This window comes from Pomacea canaliculata, linkage group LG13 (assembly GCF_003073045.1).
Source record: "Pomacea canaliculata isolate SZHN2017 linkage group LG13, ASM307304v1, whole genome shotgun sequence".
NCBI classification, from domain to species: Eukaryota; Metazoa; Mollusca; class Gastropoda; order Architaenioglossa; family Ampullariidae; genus Pomacea; species Pomacea canaliculata.
The window spans coordinates 21,254,154-21,268,873 of NC_037602.1; the positions used below are offsets into that span (position 1 = coordinate 21,254,154).

The following is a 14,720-nucleotide window of genomic DNA, read 5'->3' on the forward strand; positions in this document are numbered from 1 at the left end:
CGTCATTGCTGAGGAGTAACAGCAAGAGGAGAAGGCGTCAGTGAAAATGAGGAACTTGATGTTGTTGACACGTGTTAATCTTACAGATACCTGTACACAGGATAATCTTAGTCGTCTTCAAACAGTTAATCTTACAGCCACGGTTACACCAGCAAATGTTTTACAGCTTAATCACGACTATTCCGACAGATCATCGGTTGCCGTCATCCACGATGGGTGAGATGGGGTGGAATCCGCATGCACTACCCAGATGGTAGTCTGCACCTGCTGACTGGCTGTCCGTTGACTACCTGGCTGAGACATGCTGTGTGAATTGTACGGTAACAGGGGGCGGGGTAAACCCCCACATTAACCCTCTAGCCGCCATGTCAGATGTAAAGCCAGCGGGGGGAGTGGACACGGATGTCATCATCAGTCCGGCTGTCTGATCTTGCCCTGGTAAATGGACAGCCCACTGGGCCACCTCCTCCTACTTGCCCAGGGTCTGACAGAACTTCAGGGTTCGCGACAGCTGTCGGTGATGCAATTGCTGTTGTGGTTGGTCTGACAATCTTAGGAGGGAGATGATCAGACGCCCTACCCACCTGTCGCCATGCTGTGATGTCGCAGGTCGGGGAGGAGACCTGTCTCCATTCGCCTCCTATGCTACCCGGTTGTAGCAATAACGGGGGAGAGGGACGCCACTCAGGTGTAAAGTGACAAGAGACTAGTAAAAGCTGGAGCCACCCGACCATGCCCACCCCGGCTCCCTGCCAGTCTGCCCACAGCAGTTGTAACCGTTCCTCTGGCACTCCGCATCCTCGCAGGCTTACATCATCGTATCTCTCCACCTCTCCCCTTCTCTCTCTTCCGACAACAGATCGGTTTCCGGGAAGGTAACTCTACCTAACAATGGAGGACGACCCGTCTGTCCCCCTTTGCTGTTTGCCTGGCCACGACGGAGAGGTGACAGTGAACGTGACTCACTCATTAACCCTGACACGCCGCTGTGCCAGCAGTGCCCTGTGCCCCGTGCCCCATGCCCTGTGCCCTGTCGACATGCGCGAGGCTGCTCGTGACGCCGGGGTAACCCGAGTCAGCCCAGCACCGCCGTACCCCGTTGTATCCCCCACCGGCTACAGGGACACGGGAACAACGACGTAATTACCTCACGTCTGGCGGCTGTGGACGTAGTCCCGACGTCACGTGGTATTCTGGGCGGGTAGCCATTTCAACCCAGCAGGAATTTCCAACCGAATCCGTTGATAACTAGTAAATATTTGTAATCGCACGTGGCAGGTAAAATAAAATGGTTAGAGTTGAAGTCTTCGAAGTGAAAAATGATTTCTCTGAAATAGTTGGACGTGTGACGTGGCAGTTCCTCATTCTTCACTTCTCTCTGATAGTCTTAGTTTGCTGGGATTGGCTGGAGATGACTGTGTTCATACGCCTGTATAAATATTTGTTTATATATATCTAAGATATGTTTCTTTAGCGGAGACACGTAGTCGATAACTTTCAATCAAACTACCCGGTAATATTGTTAGACATAGTTTTGGGAGCGATGTCTGGAAAGACAGTACACAGCTGGACAAGCCGGTAATTGCCAGTAATTACTTGCCACACTCATTGCCGGGACTGTCAAACAGCTGCCGTGCATATCTTCTCACTCTCGGCAAAATGGTTTTCTTCACGAGACCTCGGACATGTCGTTAAACTTTAGAGGAACGACTGCCATTGTTTGTTTGTGTGAAGTTAATGCCTCGTCAGACACCTCGCACTCAGCAAACAACGTGTCAACAACAACAACAACAACAACAACAACAAATACGTACACGCCATTCGGGTGAGGGGAGTGGAGGTACTCCGGGTACATTCACCAAGCTCCTGCCTCTCCTACCGCGAAACTGTCGCCGTCAGGCCGTCATGATTACCACGTGATTATAATTACCGCCAATCGTCAAGCACACCAGGCGTTTAGTTCCACTTCCCACGCATGCGCAATGCACTCTGTGTAATTGACATGGGGGAGTAATGAGCATGCGCGCGCACTGCAAATGGCGCGTGTATCAGGTTTGGGTTGGGTTTTAATATGTGCCACATCTTTGCAAACTGGTGCGCGTGCGTTTGTGGTTTTCTATTGATTTCCCTTCCTTCATCCGATGCGATTATCTGCGGAACATCACAATGGAGCAGGTCTTGGTATAAATTATTTACAGTTTATGGGTTACCCCCCTTTTCCCCCCCACACGGCCCGTTCGTCTCGATGAAGTTTATGGGTTTATCTCTCTTCCCTTCTAAAGTCCCAGATGGCATGTTCGTCCTAATGAATAATATTTTTAACTGCCGGAGACTGTAACACAGTGTTAGCAATCTAGTCAAATTCTCTGTCGCTAGACAAAATATTTATAACCGGTGAGTCAGCGAGACATCAAAAGTCTCCGTTACTAAGGACAACAACATTAGCGGAAAGTCGATGAGGCGCAAATAAAGCCAAATAAACAAGGCTAGTGAACAGTAAGCAATCGGTCCTAAGAAAGCAATTTAACAAAAATGATGTAGTCAATGTAAGTGTCGATGAAGACAGCCGCTAATAGTTGGCGAGATGTTGCCAGAAGGTAAAAATATTTCCGCGGCGAGTCAGTCAAAAAGTGGCTACAACAAAATACAACAAAATACAAACAAGAAAACTGCCACCAGCGGGGAGTCTGCGACCCAACAACCACTGCTTCTACACAAAAATGTCGACAGCCCCGCGCCAACCCCTGTTTGTAGCCAAAACTGTCATTAAGGGTAGTCCCCTGAGCCAGTCACAATCGCTAGACAGTGTAGACAACAAGTAGACAAAACTACAGGTGCTACCCCATCACTCAGTCCTCAGCCAAAACTGTCATTAACGGACAGTACTCAGTCCAGTCACTGATTCAGTTCCTGTCGCTAGACAAAGCTGTTTGTAGCAGCAACAGACCTGAACTGCCTGTTTATACCTTCCTTCCTCCCTCCATCACTCCTTCCTCGCAAGACAAATGCGTCTGTGGGTCGTGTTCGTGAAATGCGTGTGTCTGCGCATGTCTGTGCGGAAACCGTTGCGGGGGTTCGTCCCTCGAGCTGTTGTCTGGAGCCGCGGCGCCGCTGGACATTGTGTATGCATTGGGTACCATCTCCTCATCACCAACATCCACCTCGCAGACTCCCTCAGCCCACGTACTCATCAATCGTCGCCCGTCGTCAAATTCTTCATGAAATTTGAAAGAACGACCAATCTTTCCTGCCTTGTTATCCATCTCAGATTTAATTATCTTCTCTTGTCATAAACTTCTTTGTTCAGCCCCCATCCCTGCCTTTCCTTCCTTCGCCACACGATTGCTGCCCATGGTTGTGCCGCAGCTCTCACTGCTGGGGTGGAAAATGCACCCGTTGTCGTCTACTGATCCCGGCACTGAGCGCGAAAGTTTATTTTCCATCCAAACTGACTTTTATTTTTCGCCTTTTGAGAACAACACACCATCGATGTCTAACATTACTGGCCGTGGCCAAACATTCGTAATCACCATTGTCTGGGGATTTGAACTGAACTTCTCTGAAACCCGGCCGTTAAGTTTGACATCGACATTTCTGAGCCTCGGGCAAAGTGTGGACTTTCTTCTTCTCCTCCCCGAAAGGTCTCTCCCTCCAATCTTTATATATTTTTTAATTTCCTCCTCACTTCTTCTTTTCGCGCCTTGTACGACAGTTTCACACAGAAATAGGAGATATAACGGATAAGATTTGTAAAAATAAATGCAAACCATGTTTCCCATGTTTAAGTGCCAAAAACACAACTTCAAGGGTGACGTTCATTGTGTGCAAGTGTAAAGAAATTATTGTTTAAATTGTTTTATGAAACGTTTAACTGCAAACTGTCGGATGTTTTTTAAAATAATGTTGGCAAATGTTATGTAGTTATTGTTACCAACTGACGGTGTTTCCGCTGGTCTGAATATTTTAAAACAGCCAAGCTCTCGTGTTGGTCAGTCGGATTAATGTGCTGTTGCGCCTAACGAAACTTGAGGCCATTAACTACAAAACAAAAAAACCAACAACAACAACAAACAAACAAAAAAAGAAAACCCCCAAAAATTACACGGCTTTGAAATGAGAGTGGTAGGACAACAGAACCGGGTATAAGGGTATTTATTGTGGGCGAGTCGCTGGGTCGTAGAAATCATGGAGTCCACCCCCAAACCTCATTCCACCAGCCGATCTCCTCCACTGCTTTTTTCCCACTGCGAGGAAAGGCCGGGCTGCGATGTCGGCTGGTTTCAAACGGCGATCAAACATGGCGCCGTCGTCCCCTGCCCCCCCGGGAGGGTCAGGTTCGTGGAAGTGACGGAGGCTGTGGGGCCAAGCGACTGTTTCCTCGGTTGCAGGGCGACTCGCGCCACTGGATATTTTCTGTCATTGTCAGCTGGGACCTGCCCCTGGACGATCATCGTTACACGTCAGGCGAGTGTCATCAGCCCACCCCTCCCCTCGCGCGTGCACACGCTGGCGACGTCACAAGAGTTGTGGTGACGTCACTGGCAGCCACATCGCCAGTTGTTGCTTTAATATTTTGGCGACAAAACACTTGCCGTCTGCTGACATGTCCGCTGTTCTGGTGTCCTCACACCACCCTGGGAATAACGGAAACACGTCACCACCGTACTCACCATGTTCACAGTTGGTACTGTTCACAAGCCGAGACGAGGTGAACTAACTGCCGCTATCAACGGTCCAAAACACAGATGGAGAACTAGTCGGCATCTTATATTTATTCTCGATCCACAGATCTCCATTCTTTTCGCCTCAGAGAAAATCACATTTGACATACAAACAAATTAATTACACCGTGTTGAAGACTTCACCAAAACTCCATGGACTTGAACAGAGCGAGGCCGCCCCGCCCCCTACCCAAGTAAGTACCCTGAACAACCTAGAGAAAGTAAGATGACAATTTTTTTTCGCTAGTTGTCAAAGCGGGTACATCAGGCTTTGAAATAAAAATATGATTTGCTAAATGTGTAATGTATATAAAACGGTGTGTCGACAATAAACATAAAAATAATGTTCTATTCAAACAATTAAAAATGTATAAACAGTTCCGAGAGAAATTGTTTAAAATAGAGGAAAATGTTGCTGTATAGATATATTCATACGAATAAGGATAACAGTGAATATAAATAGTTATATCTACCCTCTCTGATATATATATGTGTGTGTGCACGCGCACGGAGAGCGAGCGATTATTTGTACTCTTCTCGTGAGAAGCTCCAAACACTTCCGCGTACAACTGCACCCTGGGGTGGCGATAGCTGGCTACCCTTTTAACATTTTATACCTCACGATTTTTTTATTTATTATTTTTTATTTTTTATTTTTTTATTTTGCTTGTGCCTGATACTTTCACACCGGTGTGTGTTTATCTTGCATGCGCGCGAGGGAAAGTGTGAGGGTGGCTTCCAGTCCCACCCCCTACCCACACCAGCATTTCCAACAACTGTTGTAGCTGTTGCCATCCGTGGCTTTTGTAGAGTCACCTGTGCTACTCACCTGTGCTAGTCACCTGCTGCAGGTTACATTTACTCCCCAAACACCGCCGGCAACTCCACAAAAGAATCTCCACTTGGCAAAGCCATCAAATACACAAAAGCCGAACCTTCGTAAATAACAAAATTTTAAACGTAAACAATTCGTTGTTTATCAAGTCTGCTGACAAAAAACATGGATGTTGTGGTTGTATTGTAGTTGCTGCTCACGGCCAGCATCTTGAGAAACAGTTTAGGTCTTTACTGTCTTTGTAGCAGCGCCGTCTGTTGTTGGGAGACAACCCGACTGACACCGGCACACGAACTGAATGTCACCTGTCAGTCTTGTCAGTCACAGCTGACACGCTTGACTCCATGACTGACACTTGTGCAGCCACTCGTGATGCCCCGGGTGGACAGGTTGAGGGTGTGAGGGTCATCAGTAGGCTGACAGTTCTTACGTTGCTTGTCTACGTGCGCGCGCACTTTGCCGGCAGCAATGGAGTGTGACCGGTCAACAGGTGACGCCATGTCTGGTCACGTGACCTTTGTTAGTGACGAACGTGGTCATGTCACTGTTACGTCATCTGTTCATTGTCTTCAACGTTAGCTCTGTGATGTCAACACTAAACAATTTGACCTGTGATAAAATGTGACACGAACAAGGTTCACAAGAAGTAAAACCTGAAATTCTAAAGACTTCACATGTTAACAAGGAACTTGCGGGTGGAACCTTCGCCGCTCAACGGGTACAAACGGATTTAACCTGGAGGAGAGGTGATGGCACTTGTCAGGAGGGATGGAAGCTCTCTAGCCAAGAAATGTCCACTAGGCTACAAGACTGAACACTAGGTAACCGGCAATCGTCCCTGTTTTCATTCTTTCTGTTCGGCTTTCAGTCTGCGGCATGATCTGATTCTTTGACCGCTCCCAGCCACCCTACTACTTTCTGTCTTCCGCTGAAATGTATAGTCGATATATTCTTCATATTAAAGTTCAAGCTGAAATTAAAGTAAATCGAATTTGTTTTTTTTTAAAGTAGTTTTAACAGAGTTACTTATTTTATTTACAACTTCAGTGACTTCCATTGAAAGGATTTTTTCTTCTCTCGCTTCATAGCATAGCCATGGTCACTGAGCACTAACAGCCAGAAAAACTATCTCCATGCGAGAAAAAAAAACAAAAAGACACCCCCCGTACGACCAGTTTATGTCACGTGACATGTACACCAAGTTGTCAGCAGTCTGACGTCAGCTCTGTATACAGTACAATTGTTTGTTTTGTGACTGTTAAAAAGTGTTTAACAGCGGAACGACTGAGAATGAGAAACGAGGTGGATAAGCTCCAGAAACTGTTGACATGTTTCATTACTACATAAGATGTGATATGGAGACACAGACACGCTCTCGTCCACCCCAGTGACCGCCACCCCACACACACCGTGGACCGAGGGTCCGGTGGTCAGCTTGTGTCTCCTCCAGTCCTGGTCCTCGTCTTGAGCATGGGAGCGATTCATTAGCCTCGTTAGCGTTTCACTGAAGCGTGCGCCCCCTACATCAAGTCCCATCACTCACGTCGCCTGGTGCTGCCCTCTCTCGCCTGCAGGGGCCGTAATTCTTTAGATCTCTGGCTGCTCGGCCCTCCGTCCGCCAGAAGGTTGACAGGGTCAATGAGATCACAGGCGGACTGACAGCGGTCCGTGATTGAGGCCTGCCGTGCGGCCGGCCGTCCAACACACCAGAGAGACAGACCGACTCTCCCGTCTTGAACCACTCGCCCTCCCGTCCTCTCCCTCCCTCAAGTCGATGTACACCGAGCACCAGGCCCCCACGGCTGGTGAAAGGGTTGAGGGATTTCTGTCGGAGCGGACGAACGCTTAGGTTCCGCACATCAAAAGAATTCGTTACAAAACTCGATAGAGGCGACATCTGGTGTGCGCCTGTTGAACTCAATTTCAAAGCCGGAGGAAAAAACTGGAGGCGAACGGGAAGAGTGAACGGCGGAAGGGGAGACCGATGGTAGCGCGTGCGTGTATGTGTGTGTGTGCGCGCGCTGACATCACGTGCTTCATTCTCAGACACCTCATGAGACACGTCGCACACCCGCCAACCGGCTCTGGCTTTTAATTCTGGAATCTGCAACTACCAAACTGCTGAACATCGTCAACCACCACCATCAGCAACACTCGCCCACTCTAAGGGGACGCGGCATCAGTTGTCAGGATTTCTACCCTCTTAGCAATACCCGGGTGTGCCGGGGTGTGAAAGTTACTTGTCACGAGTCAGACCCACTTGGGTGGGTGGGGTGGAGGCTTTTTAGGTAGAAGCCTTCAAGCTGGTGAACTGCTACACGAGAGGGCGCTGCAACCCGATCCGGGTGTCGGGAACAAAAAAAGACGAAGGGAAGGGTGAGTAATTGCTAGGATGGGAGGTGGGGTGGGTATCAGCGGGAGGTCAGCTGACTCCGGAAGAGAATTCTCGTCAGAGGTGTTTGTCTCCCCACTTCTTCATCTTCCCCTCGTCGGCTGTTTAGTGCCGGGTTTTCCTATTAATGTTTCCTTCTCCTAAACTACCCCGTACGAACCCCCTAACCCGACACCAAGCATGAGCAGAAAACGGAGTGAAGAAGAAGGAAAAAAAAAGAAGAAACCTATTTTATAAAAAAATAAATGATTCTTCACTCATGTGGGAAGATGCCGGTGAATAAAACTGAATCGGACGGTGAGTGAAGGGACTAAAAATCTCTGACTTGCGTCTGCTACCCGCCCAACCTCCCCACACACCAACCCACTCTCTACGATTTGTGCACGGGGGAGAAATCACTACAGACCCAAAGGACCAGGTACCCGATGGGGTAAGGGGTGGAGAGGGGGATGTGTGAACACTTACAGTAACCCGCAAAGGGTGGGTATATCGAAATGAGGGTTAGTCCCAATCTCGACATCCATCTGCAAACACACACACACACATACCTCAAATACAATTTTTAACTTTAACTAATTTGTTTGTTTGTTTTTTTGCCACAAACATTAATAAAAAAATGTGGAGTAGTCTGAGTGAATTCCTAGCCTGTACCCCTGTACCTGTTAGCCTGTGTCAAGACTACACCTCACTCACCTGCCGGGTGGAGAGAAAGGAATGACCTGCACCGCCAGGGTCAAGGACATGGTAGCCTGGACACGGAACAATGGCGACTCTGCCCAGGGTGGTGGTGATGTATAAATATATGGGCCACGACTGTGTGTGGTCAGGTCAGGTGCAGCCCACCTATAGCGAGGGCACCCTTGAAGTTCTGAACAAGTAGTTCTCATGCAAACAGGCTTCTGGTGGTCAAGTCGATAAAGGTCACCCAATGCAAACAAATGGAGGGAACGAGGGGCACAAACAGACAAATACAGGGCAACGGCAGAGCCAGGCTTTTAAAATAGGAGTTGGGGTAAGGGGTAGCCATCCCCGGCACCAGATATTTCAGCAACATATTGTGATGAGTCTTGGTAATAGTTGTCTCTACATTGTCTCTACATTGTCTCTACCTGTAGTCTCAGTCTGTCTCTACCTCACACTGCACACACACTGTTTACTGAGCTCAGAGGTCAATACAATCATGTCCCCCTCACTTTGTTTATCGCCCTCAGGATTTTGTCACACCTGATGGATGTGATGGAGGTCAGTCAAAAGCTCACCTGTAATTACCTGTCGCTGACTTTAGAAGAATTGTCGGAGGTTAAACACGAGACTTTGCTTCTTTTAGTGCTTAGATGGAAGGAAAGGGATTTCACTAGCGCAAAAATCACAATAAAATATTTTTAATCACAGCTATTATAAGCAAAGTATATATTATTTATGTTCAGTCAATTAAGATGTGACTGTAGAGTACCTGGAGTGGTATGTAGGATGTGGATGTGGTGCACAGCTTGTTTAGAAAGATTTTCTGTACATGCCCATTGTATGTGTACAGCTTGTGTAGATGTGTACACATATTTTGCTATAACAGTATTTAACATAAAAACTGTTATCAGCAAAATAAAAAATGGAAAATATTAAATGAAAAAAAACGTGGAATGTGGGAAAAATGTATACTGCCATGGTGACTTAAAAATTATTTACAGGATAAAAATTATGTTGTTGACTTGACTACCACAGACTACAAATGAAATAGAAATGTTCAAAGTCATGTGTTAGCTTTCTTCAAAATAACATTGCGTTTATTCTATTCTACTTCTACTCTTAAAAAAAATGATTAATAAAAAATGCACAAGGCTGAAATATATTTGACTGTCAGTCTGCGTAGTTAATTCTCAACACAAGTGTCATCTAGTGTCATCTCCACTTTAATTTAAGGAATCTGTTCAGGGAGTTTTTCTGCCATTTACTGTCTCTATTCAGTGTGATATGACCACTCTAGTCATTGTATTCACGGTGAACTCTGTCCCTGGTGATCAGCATTTTCACTCTGGACTACAGCCTGGCGCTCACTTATAAATAAATACCCAAACCCTCGTCCACAGAAATAAAAGCCACAGATATACAAAAATCGTGAAACATCTCCTGAATCATCGTGAGACAATCGTTAATGCTAATTTCCACTGTCACAGCTTCCACTCGCTCAAAGCATCCTATCACATGTGTAGTCCCCAGAGTACGAGCGGTGGACACGGAGTACAGTCGAGTCTCTCCACGGAACACGAAATGTTTCCAGCGGCTTCTCCCCCCGCTACAGGGAGGGACAGGGAGGGCGTCCGGAAGCCTCTAACCGAACAAAGCTCAGCGATGCGTCTCTCTCTCTCCTTTTTTTTTTAACGAAAACTTCCCTCACCCCACCCATCCCACCCAACCTCCTCTCTCTGCAGGCTTACTTAGCCTCGTAGATACACTTTCAGGCGGGTACCCAGGTCGCCTCCACTCGCTTTTCCTTAACCTTCATTCACGCCTCGCGATCTGATAAGTCGGTCGACAAAGCGGAGCTGACGAGGTGCCTGCCATTCACAACACCCTGCACCCTGCCCTCCCCACCCCGCACCCTGCCCTCTGCCCTCCCCACCCTGCACCCTCCCCCCACACACAGCAAAGTATGGGGGGGGGCTCTGACAACACATCCCCCTCCCTGCCAGTGCTGCCAGCGTCAAACATGCAGTCCCCCCAACCCTCCTCCTTCCTCACCTTTTCCACTCAGAATATTTTTCTCCCTAATCTCGCTCGGCTCTCGAGGGCCAAGAGGTGCAAATTTGTAGCAAAACGGACAGACATCGCTGAGGACGGCGGTAATAAGCATCACTTTGCTCCTGGGTTTAACTTTCTGCCACTCACACTAGCACGCGTGGACACACACACATACAGACTGGTTGTGTCTTGTCCACCCCCAAACATATTCAGCTCCCAATGAAGGATTCCCGGGTCAGCAACACCTCGCACCATTCCACGCACGACTTTACACGCGCCCGTGTTCCACTGGCGCCGAGTTGAATCCTCAGGACCCCGGGAGGAAAAGCAATTCTGTTCTGAGATAATTTTAGCGACCGTGGGGGCTGGGATCGTGGCCGCCGAGGCAAGGGTTGACTGGTGGAGCGAGGAGCACCGTATCTGTGTGTGAACCTTCACCTTTTACCTTCTTGCGATTTACTGCACCCGACCTCGCGCTGTTTGCACGGGTATGTGCGAGCAGTCGCCACGTGGTAGTCATCTATCAGCGCTACCCGCTACCCTTGTGGCTCCTTTTAGCAAACCGAGGGTAAATTACTTCCTACCCGGTACACTCCGAGAGATATTGTGTAGTGCGTGTGTGCACGTGCACGGTGCGAGCTGTATATGTGACCACGAGTGTGCGCGCGTTGTTAGTGTGTAAACAGCGCGTGTGCGCGTGTGTACGCGCGTGCCTGTAAGTGGCAACGAAGAGCAAGTCGGCGGTGGATAAAGTCAGGGACAAGGATGAGTAATTGTAGCAAACAGTAATTAGAAATAATATTCTTGAAATGTCTTTACAGACACGGGTACAAACGCACCCACGGACACTAAAGACAAAACATAAACAAACTGTACACAACTGCCTTACACCAGTCACAGATCAATGCATGACTATTACTAACCCAGGGGTGGGCAGTCAACAAGTTACATGATGAAAGGAGTGGATGATTAAACTGACAAGTAAAACAATACTCACCGCCATGTCACCATGGCCTAAGCCCTCTGTCCAGCCAGCGTAGCAATCTCATCCTCACTTGTTTTGCTTCTACTTACAAAACTTGAGGAATGCCACTTCCATGGTCTACTAGCATCAGGGATGCCAAGCAGCCATTAAACGACAGGTTTTAAAGCAGATTAAATCAGCAGGAAACCGAAGCTTCATCAGCCAAAATGTTTGGGTCGTCTTAAGATCATCAGGCTCCTTGCTTCGTGGACATTACGAGCAGACGACACGAGGGTATCCGTTGTGTACGCAGCACATCGCCCTCCACAAATCCAGGAACGAGTGGCACAGTGTGGAGGCCGACACCAGGGTGCGTGCTGTCTCCCTCCCCAACCCCACCAAAGCTTGAAGACCACTGCCAGCCACGTAATCTACGTCTTGTCTTTCCAACGTTGTGCCACCGAGCCCCCGTCTCCAACCCCGGGGCTGTTATCTTGTCTGGCTGGCAAGATTTTGGCAGGCGCGAGAGCGAGATTGAGTAGAAAAGCTTGTCCTGGCAAAAACACACATATCCCACTAGACGCGCAGGCAAGGGGGGCCCCCGAAGCAGACGACACCCAAGCTGTGGGGATGTGTGGGGATGTTGGCGGGATGTTGGCGGCTGGCAACGCTTACGCCGCGCCTCTCAATGGATTGAGGCCAAAGCCAATAGCGGGCCTGCCGCTCAGCCAATCACGCCGCCAGATAAGCGCCACCCCCTCCCGTCCTTCACACCGCCGACAGCCACCCTCCCCCAGCCACCCTCCCGCCACGACCCTCCCCTCCCTTCCCTTCCTCCTCAACCCGCGTGTGTGTGTCTCTCTCTCACCGAGCGGCGAGATCGTCTGCAATCCTTTTTCACCCTCGTGAACAAGACTTGCCTCCCTTCGAACACTTCCCTCCCTTGCCCACTCCCCCCACCCGACTAAACGCGCGCAGTCGCTATCTTGAGGCTAAGCAGCGGGGTAGAGGGAGGGGTTAGTGGAGGGGAGGGACAGCTAGCTTGATAGTGCGATTTATAACCGGGATAGGGGGTGGGGGAGATGGCTGTCGGTACAACGGTTTAGTGTCGATGGGAGCAGGGTGGGTGGCTGGGGTACCCGGGGGATTCGCTGCGCCTAATGTATCCTTCGCCTTGTACATAACTCCACTTTCCATTTTCATCGCTTCTCATTTCACACCCGTCGTTTAAGACTGTTCTTTCAAGCGGCAGATAATAGGCGCGCACCTGCTCTCACCTCCGCGACTTGCACCTGAAGGATTCGCAGTTACTCGATCTCGTAAACATTTTGTGTTGACGACGAAACTGCATTTAAAATTTCTCCACAGCTGCAGACAGTCCGGACTGCTCTCCCTCCGTGTCACAATGTTAGTGTTTTGTGTTGTCAGTCCTGTCACCAGACCAGGCCACCCGGTCAACCCCGCCATCCCAGGATCAGCCTTTCTTGTCCCCACCCACTACTGACTACCCCACCCACTACTCCACCCCACCAAGCCGGCGACTGGTGGAGCCGCGGTATTGAGGATTGTTTGCATCTTTGTTACTTCTGTTGCGCACAGGTGGGTGAACTTGACAGTCACCTGTGGCTTTAGGGTGGTGACCACAGCGACTGTCATCCTCTCGCTGTTGCAGACTGTTTCTTCCATTTTACAAGTTGTTGAGGGCGTCGTCTTCCAACTCGTACACGTCATCGGAAAATCGTGCCCCTTACTTAACTTCAAATCGGAGTTTGTTTGTTTGTTATGTCGTGCAAGTCGGTCGACAATACTGTCGTCAGTCCACGACACGCTAGGAACTATTATCTCTCACTGGAAACAGAAGAAGCTTTATAGGCATTGACTCAGGCAAGTCTCGAACCGGCGACCTCCGACCTCAAAGCTCACTGAGCACTGTGGCCACACTGAGCACACACAAAACTCACTGACACTGAAAACACTGAAGTCCATTGAGTACACTGAGTACAGACACTGAACACAGACACTGAATACAGACACTGACTGACACTGAGTACACTGAACACAGACACTGAACACCGAGGACACACCGCACACGACAAACAGCATTGCAGACGAGAGTATGTGAGAGAGAGGATGCTCTGTTATTTTGAATTTATCATTATTAATTAATCAGGACAGTGCAGGAAGGTCATGACCTGACCTTACATGAAAGTGAGAGCAGCGGAAGCTCGATGCAGACTGATGGCCGTTGTTACCTGCTGTCGTCATTCGTCCCACACAGTGACGTCATAGCTAAGGACAGGCCTTGCGCTCACCTGTCTACAGGTGTCTACAGTGTAGTCCACAGCACCGTTGATGACATCATCTCTCTCTCTCTGACACACTCTCTCGGCCTTGACCTGCTGACGACAAGTGCGCGGAGGGAGATGCCGGCGCCATGACAGCTCCAAGTAACAAGTGTCCCGGCACGCGCCGCTCGTTTGCCAGGAAGGTGCTTTAGCGTCACGTGCCTTCATTTGTCTCTTTCAAGCGGCACAGGTGAAACTGTCGGTTACACCGCCACATCAGGTTTTTTTCAACAAAACCTTTAATACTAGTTCTTAAAAAAGAAAAATTAAAGGAGCGGTAAGAACTCAGTCACACAATTTTTTTTTAAAAAAGCTTGAAGCGAAAGTTGAGGATAAAACAGTTTTTAAAAACCGTTTAGAACTTTTCAACTGGGGTGAACCTCCGTGTCGACGATCTCAGCTGCGGTCGTTGTAGGCGAGGAAGTGTGTACTCGAGAGTAACTCGCGGATTTTTAACACAAGTATTGCTTTTTAAATTAACTCCTTTAAATAACCGGAACAATAAACATTAGAACGCAAAACATAAACTGTAATAAACAGTACACTGTCATTGTAGCTGTCCTCGATAAACATGATACCCCGAATGATACCCCGGTAGAATGATAAATAAATACCTGCAGTAGTCATGTCTCCTACTCCGGTACCTGACTTCGCATCTCGCCATGTCTCCGACTCCTGTACCTAGCTGTTCCCTAGCCATGTCTAGCCCTTCACCTGTGGAGATATC

The 14,720-nt window shown here is 48.6% G+C and overlaps 1 protein-coding gene across 1 annotated transcript in view; it reads right to left on the bottom strand.

The window, feature by feature from the left end:
• LOC112554012 (repulsive guidance molecule A-like) overlaps positions 1 to 12,407 on the bottom strand; it is a 38,104-nt gene extending 25,697 nt beyond the window's left edge. The window contains 1 exon segment of the mRNA XM_025221567.1: positions 11,682 to 12,407. Coding sequence (XP_025077352.1) covers positions 11,682 to 11,695 — 14 coding nt within the window. The 5' untranslated portion in view covers positions 11,696 to 12,407.
• Positions 12,408 to 14,720: the final 2,313 nt, after the last annotated feature.